Genomic DNA, 26776 nt, shown 5'->3' on the forward strand with positions numbered 1-26776 from the left:
ATGTATCATTTATAGCACTATAATCAGGGGTTACAGTGAGCCAGGCCGAGGGCTGATGTCCATATTTGTGTTTGCAGTACTTCAGCATCTTTGCTAGCAAAAATAAAGGGAGTAACATATGGCAGGTAATTTTAAATACAGAGTCTAAATTCTAAATTAAGTCCCACAGGATCTTAGCTTGGTCATTCTCAACCACCCTTTGGGGCCTATCCCATTTTGACCTCAGGACTTCCAGGTCATACTCGACACAGATGTTCCTGTATACTATGCCGGCCACTTGGTTATTGCATTCCAGGTATGCCCTGCCTGCTATTATTTTGCACCCTGCTGTTATGTGCTGGATTGTCACAGGGGCATCTCTGTGCAGCCTGAACCTGGGGTCTTGCCTGTGTGGTACAGCTCAGCCTCTTTCGATCTTAGAGCTTGTTCTTGTGCTGCCATGATTAGTGCCCTCTGTGCTGTCTGTCAGTCCAGCCTTGTCCAGCCATTGGTAGGATTTTTCTATGTCAACCACTTCTTCATTCTGCTGATGGTACATTTCATGCAGAGGCCTGTCCTTACATGATGGTTCCTGTTCTTCCTCCTCTTCTTTCTTGGGTCTCTGCTGCCTGAGGTACTCACTAAGTGCATGATCCTTTGTGGCCATCTTCCTGATCTATTCATGGATCTTCGCTGTTTCATCTAGGACAGTGGTTCTGACACTCACTAGTCCTCGGCCACCTTCCTTCCGCTTAGCGTTCAGTCTCAAGGTGCTGGATTTGGGGTGAAACCCTCCATGCATGGTAAGGAGCTTTCTTGTCTTGATGTCAGTGGCTTCTATTTCCTCCTTTGGCCAGCTTATTATCCCAGCAGGGTATCTGACAACTGGCAGGGCGTAGGTGTTGATAGCTGGGATCTTGTTCTTCCCATTCAGCTGACTCTTCAGGACTTGCCTTACTCTCTGCAGGTACATGGAGGTTGCATTTTTCCTAGCGGGAAGAAGAAGGGGAAGAGGAAAAGGGGAGCTCAAAAAGACAATATTGGGCTTCCTATTAAACATAAAATCCCAGAAGCTGTGAGAGGCCTTGTCATGCTGACAATGTGATGAGGGATATTCAAACATAGGGAGTGCTTTTAGCAGCTAATTGGATTGACAAAACATCAGAATAATAATGTTTTTGTTGTGTACGCTTTTTATGTGATTTCTGCAAACCCATTAGTAGAAGTAAATGGTGCTCTGTAACATGTTGAATGCATGATATGTAAGTGTAGCTCTTCTGGTTTATATGCAAAAAGAATTATCACTCTATCTAATTAGAGTTCTGCGTTGGTCCTATGTATGTGACTGGAAATCCCCTCTGAACATTACACTGTAATATATGATGTAACTACACATCCACAAGGATTGTGATTACTGCATAGGCTTCAAAGGTGATTTTCAGTTACCCACAAAGACCCGAGGCAGAAGTGTAATTCAGGCCTAACTGTTCACTCAATAAGTCAGTGGGCACAGCATTTAGCGTTTACTGCAAGGTAAGGTAGCAAGGTAATGCTAATGCTAATTCTCGCATCTGCCTTCACATGCATAGTATTTACTCACCTGCCGTCACATGTTTATGAAATCATATTAATCCATAGGGTTTAATATGTCAGTCCACCCTTTGCAGCGTTAACAGCTTCAACTTTTCTGGGAAGGCTTTCCACAGGTTTAGGAGTGTGTTCATGGGAATTTTTGACGATTATTCCAGAAGCACATTTGTGAGGTCAGACGCTGATGTCGGACAAGAAAGCCGGGCTCACAGTTTCCGCTCTAATTCGTCCCAAAGGTGTTCTATCGGTCATGTTGATAGAGGAAGGGGCCATCCCCAAACTGTTCCCACAAATTTAGGAGCATGAAATTGTGCAAAATGTCTTGGTATGCTGAAGCATTAAGAGTTCCACTGTAAGTAAGGGGCCAAGCCCAACTCCTGAAAAATCAACCCCACACCATAATCTCCCCCTCACCAAACTTTACACTTGGCACAGTGCAGTCAGACAAGTACCGTTCTTTTGGCTACCAAACCCAGACTTGTCTACAAGGTTGCCAGATGGAAAAGTGTGATTCATTACTACAGAGAACACATCTCCATCACTCTACAACCCAGGGGCAGCATGCTTTACACCCCTGCATCCAATGCTTTGCTTTGCACATGGTGATGTACTGTAAGGCTTGGATGCAGCTGCTCAGCCATGGAACCCCATTCCATGAAGCTGTTCTTGAGCTAATCTGAAGGCCACATTGAAGGTCTGAAGCAAATGACTCTGCAGAAAGTTAGTGACCTCTGTTTACTATGCACCTCAGCATCCGCTGACCCCGCTCTGTCATTTGCCACAGGATTTGCCTTACTCTCTGCAGGTTCTTGGCAGTTGCAGCTTTCCTAATGGCCTTTTCGTGGTTCCCATTTGCCTGTGGGATTCCAAGGTACTTGTAGCTATCCTCAATGCAATATTGCCTTCTCGTAATGCAGTCCCCTTAGTTCTGACTACCTTCCCTCTCTTTGTTACATCCAACTACACTTCTCCAGTCCAGATGACATTCCAGTGTCATTACTGTAGATCCTAGTGGTGTGGATCAGTGACTTAATGTCTCATCCACTCCTGGCATACAATGTGATGTCATCCAACACAATCCATCATATGTTATTCTTATGTATGGGTCATACCTCTGTGAACTGTAGGTGAAGTCCACTCCACTCCAAGCCGAGTACACTGTATACTGTCTCCATGTCTTCACTTGTTTATGCAGAACTAATTTTTAAGTTTTAACTGCGCTACCACAACAAAACTGAAATTGGATCAAATATCTCACTTAAGTAGAATGCTGCCCTGTCCCAAATGCATGCAGTAAGCCAGCTCAAACAGCCACAATAGCAGCTACTTCCTGAGGTCCTCCTCACTTCCAAAAAAGGAGCTTCTGTTTCACTACCAGCAGACCAGCAGCTGTTATATTCAATTTTCAATTGAATCATTTTTTTCTAGTTTAAAAATAAATGTTAAAACAAACAATCTATGTTATTCTGATGTATTTCCAAAACCTCACACTGAAAAAAATAAGTCATTTGAATTTATTTGATTTTATTGTGTACATCAGTTGCACATGATTGGAATGTGGTGAAATAATATAATTTATCCTTTTCTCCTGAATTTTTTACAACTTTCTGGTGTCCCCCTGGAGGAGCTGATGGAAGACAGTAATTCATTGTCCCGAGAAAAAGACACCATCAAGTTAAGATAGTTGATGGATTAACGTGTTACAGCACAGAGGCGGTAAGGTTTGGGACGGTGTGTGCCTCCCAACTGAAACTGAGACTGGGCTGCTCTCCAGCAGGTGGTGACAGAGAGAACCTTTGAAGGATGGAGGTGAAAAACAAAAATAACTCCATCCGGGCCAGCTGTTCTCCAAGACACACACGCTTACCTGGGAATACACAATTAAACACAAGTTTTATTCAAACAACTTACAAGATATCCACTTGTATCACAGATTTTACTGCATGTCTGCAATATGCCAAGGATACATGACATTTTGCCTTGACTAAAATAACATACGTGGTCTTAACATCCAACCAACCTGCAGAAAATGGAAGGAAGGCGTCTCTCTTGCGAAATTTACCGTCCCTGTCCAGAAAGTGTTGAGGGTTGAAAGAATGCGGAGTTTCCCACACTGACTTATTCACGTAGGACTGAGTCCAGGGTAGCCAGGATCATGGTGCCCTGAAAAAAAACACAAAATAATCTTAAGGACTGAGAAACTGATACTGGAAAAAAAATCAAAATTGTTTCTTTTTTGGAGTCACAAGTTACCATACATGGAAGGCAGCACACACATGGTTGAGAAGCTCAATTCAGTAACTCACATTAGTGGAGATGAGGCTTAGCCGACAGTAATTCATTGCTCCCTGTGTCTAACTTTCAATCTTAAAAATCCAGATGGTGACTTCTCTGCTCCTTCCACAGATAACCATTTGAACGCACAAGACCTTTGAAAACATAAATACACCAAATTAGACTGGATGTAAGAAACTAAACACTTGCTAAATGCTAATATCTCTCATTTGGTGTCTCAATTTTACTCTTCACTAACTAAACTGGAAAGAAAAACTGAAAAAGAAAAAACACAACCTTTATTCCCAAATAAATCTATAAATGATGGTATGCTGGGACGATCTATGAAGTCTTCTCCTCGCTGGACCAGGGCTTCTTTCACAAACTTGTAGCTATTAATGACCACAGTTCTTTGACCAAAGAGTCGAAGGGTGAAAATTTTTCCATACTTCTCTGCAAACTGAAAACATGACAGTGGACAGGTGTCATTAGTTAGTTGGAAAGAAGGAAAACTTTGTAAAGAAGGGACGAAATCTGAGTTAATTAAAATGTAGTTATTAACATAATTATAAAATTTTTCCTCCAAACTTTAAGTCCCTTATACTTATTCAGAGGAATAATATTGCTCTTCTGTATCCTTAATAATTTTAGAATATTGTACCAATGCTGCCAATTGCAGCTCAAACTCTTATATGCAAAGTTATATATTTACTATGCCAGTCAATAGTTTGGTCACACTCACCCATTATGGGTATGTCCAAACCTTTGACTGGTACTGTACATGTAAATATTTATTATATTACTATTGTGTCTCTCATGTGCTCTTTTAAAATTAATTTTTGTGTGTTTCCAAAATGATCATTTATTCTGTTTATCTATTTTACATGAGGATGTTTTCCTCTATTTTCCCCGGCATCTGTTGTGTTCAGCAAAGGCAGAATTTCATTATACAGGAAAACATTTTTCTTTACTGTGCATATGACAATAAAACTTGAACTTGAAACTCACTAAAAATTGTGTCTCTTAACAAGAAACCAAGCTGGAATCACATGAGTAAATTTTCATTTGAGAATATCAGTGACCTAAAATGTGGCTGTAATTAAAGCTTCTTGAGGTTGGATCCAAAAGGCAGCCTGAACAGCAGCAAACTAGTAAAGTGCAATTCACAATTTCTGTCTTACTGCAGAATTTATATCTTGACATAATGTTTTATGGCCTCAGTAAACCATTTTGCTTTTTCTGAGTTTGGTGGTCAAAACATCCAGAACAAAAGTGTGAACAAAGGGAACTGAGGATAAAGTCCACTGAGTTAATGTTTTCCAGAGTTTTCAGTAGGGTCTTGCCTGAGCTTGATGTAAATTACCTCTAAAATGTTCATTTTTACTATTACATACATGTTACATATAATCTTACATCAAGGAGAAGTAATGGGTATTCAAAAATAGGTTTGAAGTAAACAAGGTCCTTAGGATGTTTCTTTAATTCTTTGGTATTTTATTGTATGATAATGTAATAATAATTATAAAACTCATACTTCTCTAAACTGCAGGTGAATTCTGTCAGGTCTGATGCGATGAACATCGCCGAAAAAAGGAAGAGCCCACGGTCCGGGAGGAAAGTTTTTTGGCACTCTGTTCTTCAAAATGTCAGTCAATAGCAGAAAAATACAAAAAAACATTAAAATGCTCCTGCCATCTAACCACTATGTGGTATAATGTCTCCATTTCTTCACTTTTAAATAAGGTAGTGTTTTAGCTATGCTGCCACTGTGAAAGTGCAATGAGATATGTGGATGGACAGTTTTATTACCGAAACTCATAGGTCACTGGTGTCAGGGGCTGGCTTTCAGCATATAGCATGTGATTAAAAAAAACAGTAAACTCAAGAAAAATAAGCAATACCACAATGTAGAAATATCTAAATAGAAACCCTAAGTACTAGTTATACAATTTCAGAATATATTATATTACAGTTCTGTATACTGTCTAACTGTAGGAACTTAACTATGTAAGCATTTGTTTAACACTATAGCTGGTAAAAGTGTGGTTAAAGTGTGCACACAGTCTGTTGCATAATGGCAGGATTTATGAGAGCATGACATAAAAAAAACCTGTGATTTACAGTGTGAGGAAAAAACTGCATGCCTTGCATGAAGCAAACAACTATAACCCATGAGTGCAGCCAACCCACCTACAACAGAAATAAAAAAATTCTGTAAACTGTATCCAGTGACTTCATGACATTTCAAACCATCAAGCGGTCAAATTATTAAGGACTGAAACAAACAAAAGACAGTTTCCCAGCATAGTTTTATTCTTTTATTTTTTAGAAATACTCTATTAAAAATAAAAGTTCTAATTATACTCATTGGTATAAAGTAGAATAATATACTATTCTACTTTATACTGCCTAACTATGGATGCACAAATATTCCCAAATGGGCTGCTCATTGTCTCTGTCTCTCTGGGCTCTTGCCCATTGACCGTGAGACAACGGCAGGGCATTCCACAGCCTGGGAGCTACTACTTGAAAGGACCGGTCAACCCGGGTTTTAAACCGGGTCTTAGGGACCCTCAGGAGGTTCTGGCTTGAGGACCGAAGAGTGCGGCCTGAAGAAAAAACGGTCAACATTTCAGTGATGTATTGGGGGGCCTGTCCATTAAAAGCTCTGAAAGTCAAGACTAAAAGTTTGAAATCAATTCTAAATTTTACAGGTAGCCAATGTAAAGAGGATAAAACAGGTGTGATGTGTGCCCTTCTGTTGGTTCCTGTCAAAAGCCTCGCTGCAGCATTCTGGACCAGCTGCAGACGAGTTACAGCAGATTTATTAAAACATGTAAAAAGAGAATTACAATAATCTAAACGAGAGGAAATAAAAGCATGAATAATCATCCCTAGGTCAGATTTGGATAAAATTGACCTCAACTTGGAAATATTCCTCAGATGATAGAAGCAACTTTTTACCAGATGTCTTGAATGTCTGTCCAGAGACATTGACTGGTCAAACAGAACACCAAGGTTTCTGAGGCTGGACTGGGAGGAGGAGCCCAGAGGACCAAGGTATTGTTTGATCCAAGAAACTTTTTGTTCCGGTGCAATGATCAGGGTTTCAGTCTTACAAGAATTTAACTGAAGGCAGTTGTTAGCTAGCCAGTCCTTAACACAAGAGACACAGCTACGTAAGTCATCAAGCTTGTGTAATTCTGAATCATTGAAGGAACAGTAAAGTTGAATATCATCAGCATACAAATGGTAAGATACCTTATTAAAGCTACTGATAATCTTACCAAGGGGGCTGATGTATAATAGGAACAAAATGGGTCCTAGGACTGAACCTTGAGGAACGCCATGCAGGAAGGGAGCGACTTTGGACATTACGTTGTTTGCAAACAAGAAAAAGGTTCTATTGCTCAGATAGGAGAAAAAACCACTTAAGAATATTTCCAGAAATTCCTATCTCATTCTGCAATCGGTGTAACAGGATTTTGTGGTCGACTGTGTCAAAAGCAGATGACAAATCTAATAGAACCAATGCACTGTACTGACCAGAGTCTGCAGCCATCAATATGTCATTTGAGACTTTTAACAAGGCAGTCTCAGTAGAGTGCATCTTACGAAAACCAGACTGAAACTTATCAAGGATATTATTACTTTCCAAGAAAGTAATCAGCTGCCCAGCCACTAACTTCTCCACAACTTTTGCAAGAAAAGGCAATTTTGATATAGGCCTGTAGTTGCCTATAGTAGTGGTAGTAGTTTCAGTTCCAGCAAAAAACAGGTCCACAGTACATGCGCTCAAAGTGCTGTGATCTAAACCTGAATCACTGCCTTCCTTCTGCCAGAGACACGAGACAGAAATAAATATCTGTTGACATATTTCATTTGAAATACCAAAAGAAAATGCAGCACAACACTCACTTCTGACATTTCTACGAGAAAAGCATCAATGTAATCTCTCGGTGATGCTGGGTTAAAGTTTTCTACGTGTTCTCTGATTTTCATTTTTATGAAATCAATTATCTGTTGTGTCAAAGTGAATATCTTCTGATGAGGTCCAGGCAACAACTTCATCAGCCAGGGCATTGTGTTGTACATCTACAGAGCAGGAAGACAATTAACAAATCTTTGACAGTCTGGAAACACTTATGGCATTTCTATCTGGGTAAATCAGGTTTCAGGGGTTATGCATTAGTGAGAGACATGGCACTCAAAGAATCCTGAATTCAAATATTTGGGGGAATTCTACAACACCAAAGATGGTAGTAGAAAAACTTTAAAAACCTTATTTTGGGACTAAGTCAACAAACCTTTTCTGCTATGTGTTTCTATAGACTCAGTTGATATGTTCCAGTGAACAGTAAAATTAAAGTTAATTTAGTTGCAAACTTATTTTTAGAGGGGCTGATTGCTGCATTTGATTGAATAAGGAGGCACTTGTTATTTGAATAAATATGACACATGTATTCTGGACACACCCTGATTTAATAAGATTATTAAATGCTGTTGTCTGTTTAAAGGAGGTTTACCTGTGCCCACGTGGTTCCCTGTAAGTGTATTAACTCATTTACGCTATGAAGAATACACTGATACTGCTCATCAGCGTACTCAAATCGATTCCCAAACACCAAGCAGCAGATGATGTTTGACACGGCGTTGTTTATCATTGGCTGGGCATTAAAAAGCTTTCCTGCAAAATAAATAGACAATGTGAATAAGAGGCACTAAAAGGAACCCATGCCAAAAGACAAGAGGCAAAACAGCCTAGACGTATGCATTATTTAAAAAAAAATCTAAACTAACAGTTTGAGCTCTGCAAAGAATAATGTTTCTGCAACATCTGACAATTGCAATTTTTTTATGCACTGATGCTTTGGGGCATGTGTCTTTGTTGGAACACAAAAATGATGTACATGTAACAAACAGAAAACTGTGTGGAAAATGTCAGTGTGATATTTGTGTGCCTTGCTGAGCTGCAAAAGCTTCTGTGAGATACTGGCACTCCTGCTGGATGGATAACTCCAGGGTCTTCTTGCCCAGACCAAAGTTTCTGAGTGTATGAAGAGCAAATCTCCTCTGCTGCTTCCACTGATATCCATTTGACATCACAAGACCTTTGGAAACACACATACACACAGTGGTAACTGGAACTAACTGGAATATGTTAGCATCCCTCATTTGGTGGTTCTGTTGATGCTATTCTAATTAATTACTAAGGTGATTCTTTTGAAAATAAATAAATGCACTACCTTTATTCCCAAATAATACATCAAACAAGGGCACTGAGGGACGATATGTGAAGTCTTCTCCCTGTTGGACCAGAGCTTCTTTGAACAGCTTGTAGCCATTAAGGACCACAACTCTTCCACCAAAGATTCGAAGACTGAAAATGTTTCCATATTTCTCTGCAAACTGAACACAGACAGTGGACAGGTATGGTGATGAGTATATTTTATTCCCTTGATTGGATTTCTTCTTTTAATAACAAGCACATGCCCATGCTGCAGCATTGTTTAACCTCTTTGTGCAGTTGGTAAACTAATATCCTCAAAAGCTGGTAAGTTTGATGAGGATAAGAGCCTTCATGGGGCTTTGATGTGGCTGTGTGAAATGTTTAGGTGCCTGAATCATGATGATCTATGTGAAGTTTACATCCTTGTTACCTTGATTTAGTTCTGGTGTGTTTGCTTCCCCAGCTGTGTTTCATTCTGCATTAGCCGCGTGTGTGTGTGTGTGTGTGTGTGTGTGTGTGTGTGTGTGTGTGTGTGTGTGTGTGTGTGTGTGTGTGTGTGTGTGTGTGTGTGTGTGTGTTGGATATCTGTACTGATATGAGCTGGGTAATGTGTTAGGAACTAAAGGATGCCACATTGTTTTATGAAAATCATCAGCCTACAGAGGGCTGAATTCATACCCTGAAAATCAAAGTGAAAAAAAAAGAAAAAAAAAAAGATGTGGCTTGCTAGCCCATTTTCCCAAAATTTAATTCCAGTAACTCACAATAGCACTTAGTAGTTTGTATGACCTCCCACATACTTGTATGCATGCCTGACAACGTCAGGGCTCCTAATAAGACAACTGATGGTGTCCGGAGGGATCTCCTCCCAGATCTGGACCAGGACATCAATGAGCTCCTGGACAGTCTGAGGTGCAACCTGACAGCATTAGATGGACCGAAACATAATGTCCCAGAGATGTTCTATTAGATTTAGGTCAGGTAAATGTGGGGGCCAGTCAATGCTATCAGTTCTTTCATCTTCCAGGAACTGCCTGCATACTCTTGCCACATAAAGCCAGGCATTGTCATGTACTAGGAGGAACCCAGGACCCACTACACCAGTATAGGCTCTGACAATGTGTCCAAGGATTCCATCCCGATACCGAATGGCAGTCAGGGTGCCGTTGCCCAGACAGTAGTACCCTAGCCAAAAAAAAAAACAGGAAGGATGAGGAGGGGAAAATATCAGTGGCCTCCACCTATGAAATCATTCCTGTTTTGGGGGTTGTCTCATTGTTGCCCTCTAATGCAACTGTTGTTAATTTCATTAACACGAAAGCAGCTGAAAGTGATTAACACCCCCCCTCTGCTACTTAACTAACCAGATTTTTTTTTTGAGCAGTGTAAGCCTCACTTTAGTTCTTTGTTGTGTTGTACTGTTTTTGGTTATCCTCCCACTGTGTTCCTGTTGTCATCACCAGCAGTCTTCTGTTTATATTCATGGACTTTCCTATCTGCTGCCCTTTGGACTTCTGCTGTGCTTAAATAAAGGTTCTTTTTTGTTTATTAATTCTATCTCTGAAGTCTACATTTGAGTCCTTTTGTTCCACAGAATATGACAAACCTGGTGGATAAAACATCCAGAATAACTGAGTGAATAAAGGATAAAGTCCATTTGGCCACCTTTTTGCACTTGAGTAAATATTTTCCACAGGGTCTTCCCAAATGGGTTGTAAAATTTTATTAAGTATTTCAACATCTATCCATCCATACACTTTCTCCCACTTATCCATCTCCTAATGAGAAAACTGGCATTTAAAAAGGGGTCAAAATAGAGTGTTACTTTAAACATTCAGCAATTCAATTCAATTCAGCAATTGTTTACATATAATATCTTATTTTTATATATAGGTCAGATGTCTGTGAACTGCAGGTGGAGTTTCGAAGGTTGGATACGATGAAGGTCACCAATGAAAGGAAGAGCCCAAGGTCCAGGAGGAAAGTTTTTCGGCACTCTGTTCTTCAGAAAATCCATCAACAGCAGAAAAACACAGAAAAATATTAAAATGCTTCTGGTGTCTATCCACTCCAAGCCGATCACACTGTATACTGTCTCCATGTCTTCACTTGTTTATGCTGAACTAATTCACTCAGAGTTTTAACTGCGCTACCACAACAAAACAGAGGTCGGATAGAATATCTCACTTAATTACAATGCAGCCCTGTCCCAAATGCATGCAGTAAGCAACAGTAACTGGGGCATACTAGACTGTCAAAACAGTGTACATTGTACTTTGACTCTCCTGCAGTAACTGGTGCAGAGGGTGCAAAAAGCAGTGCAATATTCAATAGTGCAAAATGCAGTGGGAAAAAAAACCTCTTCTGTTATTTAAGCAGTTATTAGAAAAATTAACTTTTGAAAATTACAAATAGCCACCCCCATAAAATGTAACTTTTTCATTACTCAATCATTTACCTTATTTTATAACTTTTCTAATAAAGTATAAAATTTAAAGGCCCTAACTACTTAAGTGCCCTTAGGTACTTAAAATTCTGCATATGTAAATTACTTGAGTTAATGTGGTTATTAAAACTGTATGTAACAATATATTTCAGTGTAGTAGGATTTACACACAGCTATAGGTTGTTTTATTTACTTCCTGCAATTGGTGCAATTTTCAGCATCATAGCTGGTAAGTGGAAATGGAGCAGAGGGGCTTACAGTAACATGGATCACTTTTTGAAAGCTGATATTAACATGGTGAAATCATCACCAACTAAAAGCAGATAGAAATATCTCATCTCCAGACAGGCAGATGTTTCGTTAGCTCTCTTCAGCTTCTGTAGATGTTCCTAGAACTTGATTTCTTCTGGACGCAGACTTCAGAAGTTGTACCTGGAATCTGCTGAAGCCACTCTCCCAGTTTGCAGGTTCCAGCCTCCAGTACACCCACTACTTCATCTTCTAAATCTGTTCCACTTCCACCTTCAGGCTCTGATACTTCTTTCACCATGCTCCTTCTTTCTGGTGTTACTGTTACCACTCTGGAACTGTTCTTCTCATGAGAACATGCACACTCTATAAGCAGGATGTGAACTGCTGCTGAATGATTGGTCTCTTTTTAAGTATTTGTGTGGTAATGGGATTTCTCAATAGGATTTAATTCTTCCCTATAATTACTCCCATTTTTGTGATTTTCTCTCACTGGTTATTTGGTATGTTTTGCATTTATATAAATATAAAGAACATCTCAAGCATAAGGGCTGCAAATTTTCTGAACTTTGTGCTTTGCATAAAAAACTAGAGGTTCAATTTACAACTAACAGAAGCAGATGACTGAAAGCTTTTAAATAAAGGGCAAATTGTTTATTGAAAATTCATTTTCACAAAACACAGCGTATATATCCCGATTACATCATATGTTCTCAAACAGATAAACAGCACCCCCACCTCTCACACCCCAGTTTGAACCTGCATTGTACATTTAAACACAAACCTTAATGGTAATGTAATTTATTTGAGCACATCAAGTCTGAGGCAGGTGTGACAAATTTAATTTAATGTTCAGTGGAAAGAACTTTAAGAAAGTGTTCCCAGACATTTAAAAAAAATAAAATAAAATAAAAATGCTCTACATATTTTAATACAGTGATTTAATAATATATAAATATTAATTGATAAGGCACAGTGGCTGAGAGGAAATAAGAATTCACATTATTCTAGAAAAATAGTAATATCGCAGATATTAGGAAGAGAGTGATTAAGTGCTGAGAAAAATATGTGCTCCAATCAGGAGGACTTGTGGTTTAATGTGGCACAGCACAGAGGAGGTAAGGTTTGGGACTGCGAGTGACTCCTAACTTGAACTCCAGACTGGGCTGCTCTCCGGCAGGTGCAGAGAAGGAAAACCTCTGAAGGAGGGAGGTGAAAAACAGGAATAACTCCATCCGGGCCAACTGTTCCCCGAGACATGAACGCTTACCTGAACACACGATAAGACACACAAGTTTTATTCACACAATTTTAAAGTTAATCCCTTTTGATCAGAGATTATTGCTGCAGCTCTGGAACTAAATAAGGATACATTAAGACACCACTCCCCTACCACAGCTAGCACTGTTATTGTAAATGGCGGGACATGATACTCTCCTTTTGTAATTTTGCCTCTTTAGAGTAGTTGTCTCAAATAGCCTTTAACTGGATTTTAAAGGACTGTAATAATTGACTAACCCATAGAAAAAGGAATGAAGGCCTCCCTCCTCCTGAATTTACCATCCTGGTCCAGAAAGTGTTGAGGGTTGAAGGAGTCTGGAGTTTCCCACATCGTCTTGTCATTTAAGACCGAGTGAAGAGCAGGTAAGATCATTGTACCCTGAAGAGATACTGCTAATTAAAAGGGTTATTTAAACATTTCTCTTCAGCATTTGTGTTAAATCTTTGATGTTTTTATTCCATGTTTTGCAATATTACTATATAAATAGTATTTACATACAAATTATACCATCATTCCAATTATCAGTATCATTTTACAGATATTAACCAAAGCATGTTGGTGCTGCACAGCACTGCTGTATCTTAGCTAGTACTCACACGCTTAGTACTGTGTCCCTCCATCTATCTGGGGAAAAAAAAGTATTGTGAATTTTTTTTTCTTAACGATGCCTTTGTGTACCTTTGGGATTGTGTACTTATCCACTGTAGTGTCCTTGTTTGCTACATGGGCCACATTGAGGGGAACGATGTTGCCCATTCTCTGGATCTCATGGATGACTGCATCAGTATAGGGCATGTTTTCTCGGTCAGTCAGAGAGGGCAGTCTGGATGAACCGACCACAGCGTCGATTTCAGCCTGGACTTTTTCTGCACACAGTGAGAACATAAACTGGTGACTGTTTTTATGATTTAGTCATATTAAAATGATCCTGAATTACAAATAAACTTGAACTGATTTGAAAAGTCTGTGTGCTGCATAGACAACTAAGTAGAATATTAACACATCCTACACTTACTCTCCCAAAACAAAAATGGCCTGTTAGAAAAACAAATACTGGAAAAATGCTCACAAATGTGTTTTTATTCATACACCCACTTTGAATGTCAGGGTAGTAGATCATGTATAGCAGTCCCCAGTGTAAAGTGGTGGTAGTAGTTTCAGTTCCAGCACCAAACAGGTCCAGGGTACAAAAACACAAATTTCTGAGACTAAAACCAGAGTCTTCATCCTCCTTCTATCAGAGACACAAGACAGAAGTGGGAAACATAAGGCATATTTCATTAGAAATGTAAAAAATGAACAAATCCACCTCTTTAAAACACTCACTTCCCCCATTTCTATGAGAAAAGCATCGATGTAGTCTCTTGGTAACGAAAGGTTGAGGTTTTCTCTGTGTTCTTTGATCCTGATTTCCACAAAGTCAATTATCTTTTGGGTCAGAGTGAATATCTTTCGGTGAGGTCCAGGCAGCCACTTCATCAGCCATGGCAATGTGTTGTAAACCTACAGAACAGGAAGACAGTCAATAAAGCATCTGACACCCTGAAAATAGTTATGACATTAAAAAAAAAAGAACATTAGCTTTCAAAGAGACTCGTATCACATCAGGTCCCTGCAGTTTACCTATCAGCTATCTATGGCCATAAACAGAATAACCATTAGGTTCATGTTGAATACATCAAATTAGGTTAACGTATGCTTAACCTATTACAGACAGTAGAGGAAAGTAACTAAGTACATTCATTTAAACATAATTTTAAGATATACTTTACTTACAAGTAATTCAAATCAGTTTTACTCTGCATCAGATTTCAAAGAAAAGTTTTCAGTTTTCTTTCTCCACAGTATTTAAAGGAAACCTAGAGTTAAATATGTTCTTACTGCATATGTTCTGTATGAATCTTGACTCGAACAGCACTACATAAGATTTTCACCTGTGCCCACAGACTTCCTTGCAAGTCCACTATGTCGTGGAAGAGCTGTAGAATAGACTGGAACTGCTCATCAGTGTACTCAAATCGATTCCCAAACACCAAACAGCAAATGATGTTGGACACAGCCTTGTTTAACAGAGACTGGGTATTAAAAGGCTTTCCTGAAAGTTAAGAGAGTATGTTCATTACACAGAACATTAAAAGCAAACTAAATAAACCTGCCCGACTCAAACGCATGGTAACGTTGGATTATGTAAAATACATTTTATAAGTACTTATTCGCAATTTTTTAAGTTTAAGTTTTATCCATACAGTCCAGATACATTTTATACATTTTATTTATTACACTCACCCATATAATGCATACCGTGTATGCTGTGTACCTTACCGGCTACAAATGTATATAATATTTTGATATCTGTATATAGTGTTTTTGATGTGTGTATATATGTAAATGTGTGTATTAACATTGATATATATATTTATGTATATAGTGCTTATGTATATGTGTATAGTTTTTTTGCTATTTTATTTTATTTTATTCTATTCTATTTTAGTTTTAGTTTAGTTAGTTGTTCTTACTCATCCTTTTCATTTTTTCTCTGTACTGAGCTGCTGTAATGCGCAAATTTCCCCGTCGTGGGATCATTAAAGTTTTATCTTATCTTATCTTATCTTAAAACATATAAAGTTGATGTTTCTTTAACTTGTGATTGCTGAAAAAGTTTTACAGTCCTATGCAGTAATGTGTTGGTGTATGTTTCTGTGTTCCAAAGTCTGAGGTAAAATGAAATAACAGATCCACATTAACCACTTAACACCACAACAAACACTAAGGTCCATGTAATAAGCACATAAAGATAAAAAGTATCAATACAGTGTGATCATAATAAAGTGAGCTTGTGTGTGCCTTGGTGATCTGCAAAAGCCTCTGTGAGATACTGGCACTCCTGCTGGATGGATAACTCCAGGGTCTTCTTGCCCAGACCAAAGTTTCTGAGTGTATGAAGAGCAAATCTCCTTTGCCGCTTCCATGGATAACCATTTGAAGCCACAAGACCTTTTGGAAATACAAAACAGCATGAGAACCAAAGTCATTTGAAATTTAAAATAATGACTACAAGCTAGTTCTTAATATTGGTAATAAGTTGTCAGTGTTTTTGGTGCTGGTCTAATTAAAAATCAGCTTTTGAAACCTTTATTCCCAACTAATTCTTCAAAAATTGGTAAGCTGGGACGATCCATGAAGTCTTCTCCTCGTTGGATCAGGGCTTCTTTGACAAGCTTGTAGCCATGAATGATCACAGTTCTTTGACCAAAGATTCGAAGGCTGAATATGTTTCCATATTTCTCTGCAAACTGAACATAAACAGAGGATGCTGCTCAGTGCTGGGTTGGGATTTGCCCGATTTGGTTGACTGTTTCATAATTTTGGCTGCTTCCTCTTAGAAAAAGTCATCATTAATGCACCTTCTTCCAACTTCATGAAATAAACTCTGTTTCAGGTAAAATAACGTAAAAATAACGCAACAATGCTGCCTCACAAATGTTAAATTAAAAACACACCGAACTACAAACTACATAAATCGATCCTGAAACCAATGCAACTATGACTCAAAATACAGTGGGTACGGAAAGTATTCAGACCCCTTTAAATTTTTCACTCTTTGTTTCATTGCAGCCATTTGCTAAAATCAAAAAATTCATTTTATTCATTCATTTTATTTCTCATTAATGTACACTCAGCACCCCATCTTGACTGAAAAAACAGAAATGTAGAAATTTGGGCAAATTTATTAAAAAAGAAAAACTGAAATATCACATGGTCATAAGTATTCAGACCCTTTGCTTTGACACTCATATTTCACTCACATGCTGTCCATTTCTTCTGGTCCTCCTTGACATGGTTCTACTCCTTCATTGGAGTCCAGCTGTGTTTAATTAAACTGATTGGGCTTGATTAGGAAAGGCACACACCTGTCCATATAAGACCTCACAGCTCACAGTGCATGTCAGAGGAAATGAGAATCATGAGGTCAAAGGAACTGCCCAAGGAGCTCAGAGACAGAATTGTGGCAAGGCACAGATCTGGCCAAGGTTACAAAAGAATTTCTGCAGCACTCAAGGTTCCAAAGAGTACAGTGGCCTCCATAATCCTTAAATGGAAGAAGTTTGGGATGACCAGAACTCTTCCTAGACCTGGCCGTCCAGCCAAACCGAGCAATCGTGGGAGGAGAGCCTTGGTGAGAGAGGTAAAGAAGAACCCAAAGATCACTGTGGCTGAGCTCCAGAGATGCAGTAGGGAGATGGGAGAAAGTTCCACAAAGTCAATTATCACTGCAGCCCTCCACCAGTCGGGGCTTTATGGCAGAGTGGCCCAATGGAAGCCTCTCCTCAGTGCAAGACATATGAAAGCCCGCATAGAGTTTGCCAAAAAAACACATGAAGGACTCCCAGACTATGAGAAATAAGATTCTCTGGTTTTAACTTTTTGGCATTAATTCTAATCAGTATGTGTGGAGAACGGCACTGCTCATCAGCTGCCCAATACATTCCCAACAGTGAAACATGGTGGTGGCAGCATCATGCTATGGGGGTGTTTTTCAGCTGCAGGGGCAGGACGACTGGTTACAATTGAAGGAATGATGAATGCAGCTAAGTACAGAGATATCCTGGAAGAAAACCTCTTCCAGAGTGCTCAGGACCTCAGACTGGGCCGAAGGTTCACCATCCAACAAGACAATGAGCCTAAGCACACAGCTAAAATAACAAAGGAGTGGCTTCACAACAACTCTGTGACCATTCTTGACTGGCCCAGCCAGAGTCCTGACCTAAACCCAATGGAGGACCTCTGGAGAGACCTGAAAATGGCTGTCCACCAACGTTCACCATCCGACCTGACGGAACTGGAGAGGATCTGCAAGGAAGAATGGCAGAGGATCCCCAAATCCAGGTGTGAAAAACTTGTTGCATCATTCCTACTAGCTCAAAAGGGTGCTTCTACTCAATACTGTGCAAAAGGTCTGAATACTTATGACCATTTGGGGTCTGAATATTTCTGTACCCACTGAACACCTTCACACACAGCAGCTTCTCTTTCTGTCAACAAATAACCAAAAATATGGAAAGAATAAGAAGTACTTTATTGGGTCCCAAGCACAACCTGTGCAAAGGCCCTATTGTAATTGCTTTGGACATTCAGGCAAATGAATTACTTTTTTGAGGGCCTAAACATGCTCAAAAACTCGTGAAATTTTGCACATGTCAGGTCCGGTGAAAATTCAAGTATTTTAATGGTTTCAGGCATGGCCCTTTCAAAATGGCTCTACAGCACCACCTTTAGTTCAGTTCAGTGTGTTTCACGTACATGTATGAAATTTGGTACACATACATAACATGTCCAGACAAACAAAAAATACCCCAGAGTCCAATGCCCTAAACCCAACAGGAAGTCTGCCATTTTGAATTAAATGGCTGATTTTAGCAATTTCCTGCCCCTATACTTTCTCTAATAACTCATTTTGGATGTTATCAACTTCATATTTGTTTTGTCTTATCTGCACACCAGGGGAATCTAAATGCGGGAGACGTTCGGCGGCCGAAAGATGCGAGGTACGGGTAGCCTGCTGGGCTGACAGCATCCGGGTGAGCCCGCTACTCTCCCGTCCACGGGTCCAGCGCGCCACGGGACGACGCGCGCCAGGTGCGAGGGCCCGATCATCGCCGCTTGCGGTTTTAATTTATCCTATATTTGAGAAATTCTTTTGTTACGGCAGTTATAATAATAATCACGCTCCTAAATTGTCTTGATGATTTTAACAAATGGTGCACTATAAAGATTTTCGTCTAAGTAAAAATAATCACCTGGTTATTGTTTTTTTTTTTTTAACCTTTATTTATACAGGTAATCCCATTGAGACTCAGTGTCTCATTTGCAAGAGAGACCTGTTTCTTCCTGTAATGAAACTCAACAACAGGTTTCTTAACTTACAGGGTCATACCAATGAGATGCAGCAGATCACTATCCCAATGCCAGGTGAAATGATACGGTATGTCTGAGTTTGCTATGAGTTAGTAAAATAAACTCATTGTGTTTCATCAACCAGGAGCGCAGCTGAATTATTTTGGAGCACATCAAATTCTGCTTCAGGCCTCATAAAGCCCTGGCCCGGCTATGCATAAATTATACAGAATAAACTTCATAAACAACAGCAATAGCTGTTTCACGACAAGTGGGGTCCTTTAATGAGTACCTGGAACTCTATTTTTATGACATGAAACACGTTATTTGAATTAGTCTGGATACCTCTGCGAACTGCAGATGAATTCTGTCAGGTTTGATGCGGTGAAGGTCACCAATGAAAGGCAGAGCCCACGGTCCGGGAGGAAAGTTTTTCGGCACTCTGTTCTTCAAAACTTCAATCGAAAGCAGAAGAACACACAAAACAATTAAAATGCTCCTGCCGTCTATCCACGCTAAGCCAAGAAGGCTGTGTAATGTCGCCATGCCTTCGCTTATTAAAGCTCAGTCGGTTATTTTTGTGTTAACTCCGTCACTGAGAAGAAACCAAGATATGTCTGCTAGCATATAACAATGGTTTTATTTGCAGATTGGAAAGACTCCAGAAACATTCCCACTGTTTTCTGCGGTTTGCTTTCAAAATAAAAGCACGTGGTTAAGATCGTTAACCCCTGTAAAATTAAACTGCAGCGGTAAAACCCTTTGTCATAACTAAAGGTGTAACTAGAACCTATCATGACTGTAGTAGGTGGTACAAAAAAAAATCGGATGTGCAACTGTTCATGCAGTTTAAAAGATTTAGGGCTACATTCTGGAGGAATAAAGGTAGCGGTGCTTGTTTCCGGTTGGTGGCGTGACGCAGACAGGGTGAAGGACTGAGTCTTATTGTTCTCATTAATTTTGTTCCCAGGACAATTTATTCATTGAATATTTCGTTCAAAGATCCCACGTGTGTTTTAAGCGTACTCTTAATTTTTCGGGGCAGTATATTTCAGACCTGCTCTGTAGGGTTCAGAGCAGTTGGGGGTTTTAGTTCTTGCCATGATCACACAGCACATTCAGGAGCGAAGATAACAACACACCCAGCGTGTGAAAGGTTTAAGTTCACTTATCACTCACTCAGTAGGTTAAAGGCATTGGCACCTAACCAAATCTTGAATCCCAAATCCATTTTTTTTTAATGTGAGATGAATGATGAGGAAAAGTGTTTTATTTATTGAAAATTATACAATTAATACAAAATATCAGTTTGTCTTTTATTTGAGTATGTCACCTTTATCTACAGACGCTGTCCAGATAGGATGAAGTGCTTAAATGTTCAAACGTAGAAAAAGACAAGCTTTATGTCAGAATTCCTTTCCTTTCCTTTCCTTTCCTGTCCTAGCAAAGTAACCTTTGTATGGCTGCCAAAACAGCTCTTTCAGTGTTTTCAGCTAAATTTCTGTACATGCTGGTAGGCCTCTGATGACAAAGCCTGGTGGTGAGAAGTGACCATCAGGGGAGCACAGTCACACAATCTGAGTAAATTTGCATATTAGCTAAATAGTGAGTTTTAGTTTCACATGACATTTAGCTTTAACTATTAACATTTTGAGCTGATGTTTATATTCAACCTGCAGCATTTATATTTAACATTAAAAAGTTTATAAACATTTGTTTAAATTTAAAAAAAAAAAAAGTGACTTTAAAAACATCAAAACAGATTTTTGTAAAGTATAGAGCTAAACATGTGAGAATGTTTCATTTATTTCCAGCATGTTTCATTTTGCAACCAGCTGGAAGAGCTCAAGCTCCAGCCTTAATATTTACATCCGAATTCCCAAGAGGTCCTTGGTGTTCTGTAACATGGTTGGGGCCTCTTTTTCCCAGATACACCGAATGCCTTACCCTGGTAATATGAGGATTTTCTTTTTACCCCCACCAAGTAGCTCATTACACTGCATTACACCTGGTTGTTTTCTCTCTTTGTTACAGAAAAACTAACTGGATCGCCTTCATGAAACTTGAAGAGGTGTAATATGACAAAAGTAAAAAATCCCTTTCAGTTGGTACAGCTCAAGATCAGTGTTTTTTTTTTCTGTGAACAACTGTTCTGCACTCTTTATCATTCTAATTGAAATATATGTAATTTTATCTTTTATCACGACTTTCCAAGCTCAGTTTGTATAGACTTTGCTGGCTGATGGTTGCTCTGTTTTGTTTGTTATGTAAAACACCAGAGGCCTCAGTTTCCACATAAAAACAGGGCTTTGGCTTTTCCAGGAATTTCTGTTTTCTGTATGTCTCTCACATCACTGGAGGAATTTTCTTCACTTCATTGAAGTTGGCAAGCATTCGTTTATGCACAGCTCTCCTAAGGCCCTACCACAGAATTTCAACCAGTTTGAGGTCAGGACTTTGTGCCATTGCAACACTGGTTCTTTTCTTTTTCGGCCATTGTAGATGTGTTGTGTTTGAGATCATTGTCCTGCTGCATGGCTCAGTTTGGGCCAAGTTTCCCTGTCATACAGATGGCCTCATATTTCAGTTCATGGTTGACTCAATGACTGCAAGGTGGCCAGGCCCTGGAGTTTTGGCTGATATTCTGTCTCTCTCCATTTAAATGAAACTACCATAAAAATTACAAATGGTTCATTTCTTTGTTAATTCAATTCAGTTTCAATTTTATTTATATTGCGTCAAATCACAACAGTCACCTCAAGGGGCATTATATTGCAAGGTAAAGGACCTACAATAATTATAGAGAAAACCCCAACAATCACGACCCCCTATGAGCAAGTACTTGACGACAGTGGGAAGGAAAAACTCCCTTTTAACAGGAAGAAACCTCCAGCAGAACCAGGCTCAGGGAGGGGCAGCCATCTGCCGCGACAGGTTGGGCTGAGGGGAGAGAAAAGACATGCTGTGGAAGAGAGCCAGAGATGAATAACACTTAATGATTAAATGCAGAGTGGAGTATAAACAAAGTAAATAAGGTGAATGAAAAGAAACAGTGCATTATGGGAACCCCCCCAGCACCCTAGGCCTATAGCAGCATAACTAAGGGGTGGTTCAGGGTCACCTGATCCAGCCCTAACTATAAGCTTGATCATAAAGGAAAGTTTTAAGCCTAATCTTAAAAATAGAGAGGGTGTCTGTCTCCCGAATCCAAGCTGGGAGCTGGTTCCACAGAAGAGGCGCCTGAAAGCTGAAGGCTCTGCCTCCCATTCTACTCTTAAATATCCTAGGAACCACAAGTAAGCCAGCAGTCTGAGGGTGAAGTGCTCTATTTGGGTTATATGGGACTATGAGGTCTTTGAGATAAGATGGGGCCTGATTATTGTAGGTGAGGAGAAGGATTTTAAATTCTATTCCAGATTTAACAGGGAGCCAATGAAGAGAAGCCAATATGGGAGAAATCTGCTCTCTCTTTCTAGTCCCTGTCAGTACTCTAGCTGCAGCATTTTGGATCGGCTGAAGGCTTTTCAGGGAGTTTTTAGGACAGCCTGATAATAACGAATTACAGTAGTCCAGCATAGAAGTAATAAATGCATGAATTAGCTTTTCAGCATCAGTCTGAGAAAGGATGTTTCTAATTTTAGAGATATTGCGCAAACGCAAAAAAGCGGTCCTACATATTTGTTTAATATGTGCATTGAAGGACATATTCTGGTCAAAAATGACTCCAAGATTTCTCACAGAGTTACTGCAGGCCAGTTTTATCTGAATTTAGAAGCAATAAATGCAGAGTGGTGTTAGTAAGCAAACTTACAAGTTCAGCAGGGGGTCAAATAATTATTTCCCTCACTGTATGGAGGGTGCCAGTTCTCCTCTATGGGAGCTAGAAGGATACCAGCCTTGATTTGGTGTGAGTGCATTTTATTTGTGCATTACTAAAAAATTTATTGTGTAATGATTTAGTTCGGTTAACATAACTGATTACTATGCAGTCCTGTGAAAAATTTATCTTCCCAGCAGTAGATATTTCAGCAACTTCCCCCCAAGGTCAGATCATGGCCATAATCCACAGCACCATATTTTGCAAAAATGAAATTTTTCCTATTAACACAAACACTTCATACCAATCATCACCCTTCCATCAACATGCCAAGTATGGTGGTGGAAAGGACATGATTGGAGTTGTTTTGTAGCCACAGGACCTGGGCCCCTTTCAGTCATGAAAAAAAGAAAGAATCGAAGTGTTGCAATTCCCAAGTGAAAGTCCAGACCTCAACCTGACTAAATCCTGTGGTTGGACCTTAAGAGAACTGAGCATAAACAAATGCCTGCGCACCTCAGTGAACTGAAGCAAAATTATAAAGAGTGGGCCAAATTCCTCAGAGACACACTGATAGAGTCGCATAGAAAAGTCATTGTTGTTGAAAGTGGTTCTACAAGCTACCGAGGTATGGTGAGTTGGACTTGTTTTGCACACATGAGACTTGGGGACATGAGGTGGGTTTATTAGCACAGCACAGAATCCTGTAAAAATGTTCTTTTCCACATAACTTTCTTAATAATAAGGGAAAAATACTTTTTTTATTGCAACTTTTAATGAAATTAATATCTCTCTACAGATGAGACTGAAGAACAATTCCATAAACAAAGAATAAGTAAAAATAATTTCAGGAACCAAAAATGGGAGAGAGAGAGAGAAGAAAAAGAGAGAGAGAGAGAAAAGAAAAAAATGATCTTCAAAGGGAATTAAGGATTTATTTCTTCTATTTGACCAATATGTGGTACCTGAAACCAGTTCTGCCCTAGGTAATGTGCATATGAGAATAATCCAAGGCTAAGTATCACTGGATCATGGCGATCTTATTACTGGAAATTATAGTGAGAATAATGTCCCCCCTCATTTAAACGAGAGGGGAAATGTGAGATTTCTTGGAAGCTGAAAAAACTTATACATGAACAAGAAGCACTCTGAGAGTGCAAACAGCTCACTCTCTGGGCAGTGTTTTAAAGGAATATATTTATTTTGTTTTCTTTGTTCCTTTTAAATGTACTTTAAGAAGCTTCTATTGCACCCCCACCCGGTTCAGCTAAGCAGAAGAAAATGGATGGGTGGGTGGATGGATGGATGGATGGATGGATGGATGGGTGGATGGATGGATGGATGGATGGATGGACGGGTGGATGGATGGATGGATGGATGGATGGATGGATGGATGGATGGATGGACGGATGGATTTTATTGCATATTAGAAAACACTTGTTTATGTTAATTATGTATCAGGATTTATTAACAAAATCCTACAAGCTTAGAAGAATTAAAATACTTATTATATATTATATTTTACTAGATACTACTATTTTTTCTTAATTACTTTAAGAATAATATAGCAAAAGACAGTCATTCGGTGAGCTGAGACAGACATGCTTAGTTTAAGATAACTGATGCTTTAACGTGGTGCAGCACACAGACGATAAGATTTAGGACAGCGTGTGGCTCCCAGCTTGAACTCCAGGCTGGGCTTCTCTCCAGCAGGTGCAGACAGTGAAAACCTCTGCAGGAGGGCGGTAAAAAACAGGAATAACTCCATCCTGGCCAGCTGCTCCCCAAGACACACACACTTACCTGAGAATATAGAAAACAACAAGTTTAATTACATAATTGTAAGCAGTGATGGTAATCGGTGACACGCAGTATCTGTTTTACCACTGCCTAAAACAGTGTTTAACTGGGTTTAAAAGGATTGTGAGTAATGACTAACCTGCAGAAAAGGGAATGAAGGCATCTCTCTTCCTAAATTTGCCATCCTGGTCCAGAAAATGTTGAGGATTGAACAAATGTGGAGTTTCCCAGATAGACTCATCATGAAGAACAGAGTGCAATGTAGGCATGATCATGGTACCCTAAAAAGTACAATTTGTTAAAAAGGCAAAATTGGAACATCACTATTAGCTACATTTTCTTACCATCAACAGCTCTCATTTAAGGATCCCTGAGTCAGTTGTAACTGTCCTTTAGCCATCATTTATAATCACTTTGTTCTTTGTAACTACACATTTATTACTGGTGGATTGTGTACCTTTGGAATGGAGTACTTATCCAGAGTTGTGTTCCTGTTTGCCATGTGGACCACATTAAGAGGGACAATATTTGCCATTCTCTGGATCTCGTGGATAACTGCATCAGTAAATGGCATGTTTTCTCTGTCAGTTGTAGATGGCTGTCTGGATGAACCAACCACAGCATCTATCTCAGCCTGGACTTTCTCTGCACACAGGAAAAACAGGAAATGATGTTTGTTGTGTAGTTGGCTAAAAGGGATGTTGCATAATTCTTTTCTTCTCCCAGTACAAAACCAAAGCTTTGAGAAGCCCCTGAAAATATAATCTGTAAGATGCTCACAAAACATGTACACACAGTAGATATTACTCATACAGACACCTTGTATGTCAGGGTAATGGATCATGTACAGAAGCCCCCAGTGTAAAGTAGTAGTCGTAGTTTCAGTTCCAGCTCCAAACAGGTCCAAGGTGCAAGCACTCAAATTTTCGAGGTAAAAACCAGAATCTTTGTCTTCCTTCTATCAATGGCACAATAGACAATTATTATATTTTATTATATAAATAATATAAATACAAAACATGTTCTGAAATCTTTCACACTGTGTAAAATGTAACTAAAAACAGTATGCAATTACTTGCAAATCGAAAAAAGCATTTTTTTTATTTATGTATATTATGTACATAAATCTATAATTAAAGTTACACAAAAATATAAGTATATATGAATCTGTATGTTTACATATTTTATTATAGATGTAAGAACAAACAAGAAACAAACCCATTAAAACACTCACGTCTCCCATTTCTATGAGAAAGGAGTCAATGTAGTCTCTTGGTGATGAAGGGTCAAAGGTTTCTCTGTGTTCTTTTATCTTAATTTCTACAAATTCAGTTATCTTCTTTATCAAGCTAAATGTCCTCTGGTGAGGTCCAGGCAGCAACTTCATCAGCCAGGGCATGGTGTTGTACATCCACAGAGCAGAAAGACAGTAACTGGATTATCTGACTGCCTGGCTGTATTATCATTAGCATCCATAAAGATTATTATGTATTTATCATTTAAGGTCTGCCAGGCCATAGACCTCAAAGTTTGTGCTCATACCTGCTTGAGCAGGTATTCAGAGACTTCAACCTCCTTAGGAATCTTCAGCGGAAAGCTGGAGTTTACCACATCTGACAACAATATTGTTCTACAGGAGAACTTCAACAGTCCAAATGGGAAGAACTGTGAAAAATTGGAGGGGTTTCACTGGAAAGGAATCATTAGGAAAATAGATGGATGAATGAGTTCTGATGGGTTTTCACAGGTGAATGTCAGTGACCTCTAGGTCCAAATCTGCAATTTTGTTTACAAGTTGGGATGCTGTCAAATGTACATAGAAACAGAGTGTAATGTTTTGCAAAACCCATATTTTAATCACAATAGAGCATAAAAAACATATCAAATGTTGTATCTAAGAAGACAAAAATCATTCACTGATTTTGAATTTAATTTTTTTATATGACCAAAAATAACACTTAATGTTTGGGGGAAAATACATTTTAGATTTAGTTTAGATTCAATAATCTGAATTTTCTTAGCAATAACATGAATTTTAAAATTACTCACTCGGTATGTACAATTACATATTTTTATAAATGTGTTCATTTATGTAAAAATGCCTTGGTTATGTTTTTGAATAAAAAAAAACCTGACAACAGAGTCATGGCATGATGCTTACAATATATAAGCAAGATGTTTATTATTTACGCACACACTTTGTTATGGGATTTC

At 39.0% G+C, this 26776-nt stretch overlaps 2 protein-coding genes and 1 long non-coding RNA gene across 4 annotated transcripts; all 3 read right to left on the reverse strand.

The window, feature by feature from the left end:
* Positions 1-3125: 3125 nt before the first annotated feature.
* LOC115774535 (uncharacterized) lies at positions 3126-5580 on the reverse strand. Its single transcript, XR_004019202.1, has 5 exons — positions 5378-5580; positions 4141-4303; positions 3876-3998; positions 3590-3732; positions 3126-3436 (listed from the first exon to the last, which is right to left on the reverse strand). It is a non-coding gene; the product is annotated as an uncharacterized LOC115774535 (long non-coding RNA).
* Positions 5581-12418: 6838 nt separating this feature from the next.
* On the reverse strand, positions 12419-19582 carry LOC115774528 (cytochrome P450 2J6-like). 2 transcript variants are annotated; one of them, XM_030721869.1, is made up of 9 exons: positions 19291-19582; positions 16181-16343; positions 15895-16044; positions 14985-15145; positions 14377-14553; positions 14146-14284; positions 13729-13916; positions 13287-13383; positions 12419-13038 (listed from the first exon to the last, which is right to left on the reverse strand). In XM_030721869.1, the coding sequence occupies exons 1-9, from the start codon at positions 19489-19491 to the stop codon at positions 12863-12865; spliced, it is 1452 nt and encodes a 483-aa protein (XP_030577729.1). In that variant the 5' UTR covers positions 19492-19582; the 3' UTR covers positions 12419-12862. The 2 variants fall into 2 exon arrangements, with proteins under 2 accessions (XP_030577729.1, XP_030577728.1); XM_030721868.1 differs by having other exon boundaries at positions 13287-13428.
* Positions 19583-24389: 4807 nt separating this feature from the next.
* LOC115774034 (cytochrome P450 2J2-like) lies at positions 24390-25961 on the reverse strand. The gene is made up of 5 exons (XM_030721041.1): positions 25797-25961; positions 25380-25520; positions 25020-25205; positions 24702-24843; positions 24390-24565 (listed from the first exon to the last, which is right to left on the reverse strand). The coding sequence occupies exons 1-5, from the start codon at positions 25959-25961 to the stop codon at positions 24390-24392; spliced, it is 810 nt and encodes a 269-aa protein (XP_030576901.1).
* Between the last annotated feature and the right edge of the window lie 815 nt (positions 25962-26776).

Source organism: Archocentrus centrarchus, chromosome 24 (assembly GCF_007364275.1).
Source record: "Archocentrus centrarchus isolate MPI-CPG fArcCen1 chromosome 24, fArcCen1, whole genome shotgun sequence".
Taxonomy (NCBI): Eukaryota; Metazoa; Chordata; class Actinopteri; order Cichliformes; family Cichlidae; genus Archocentrus; species Archocentrus centrarchus.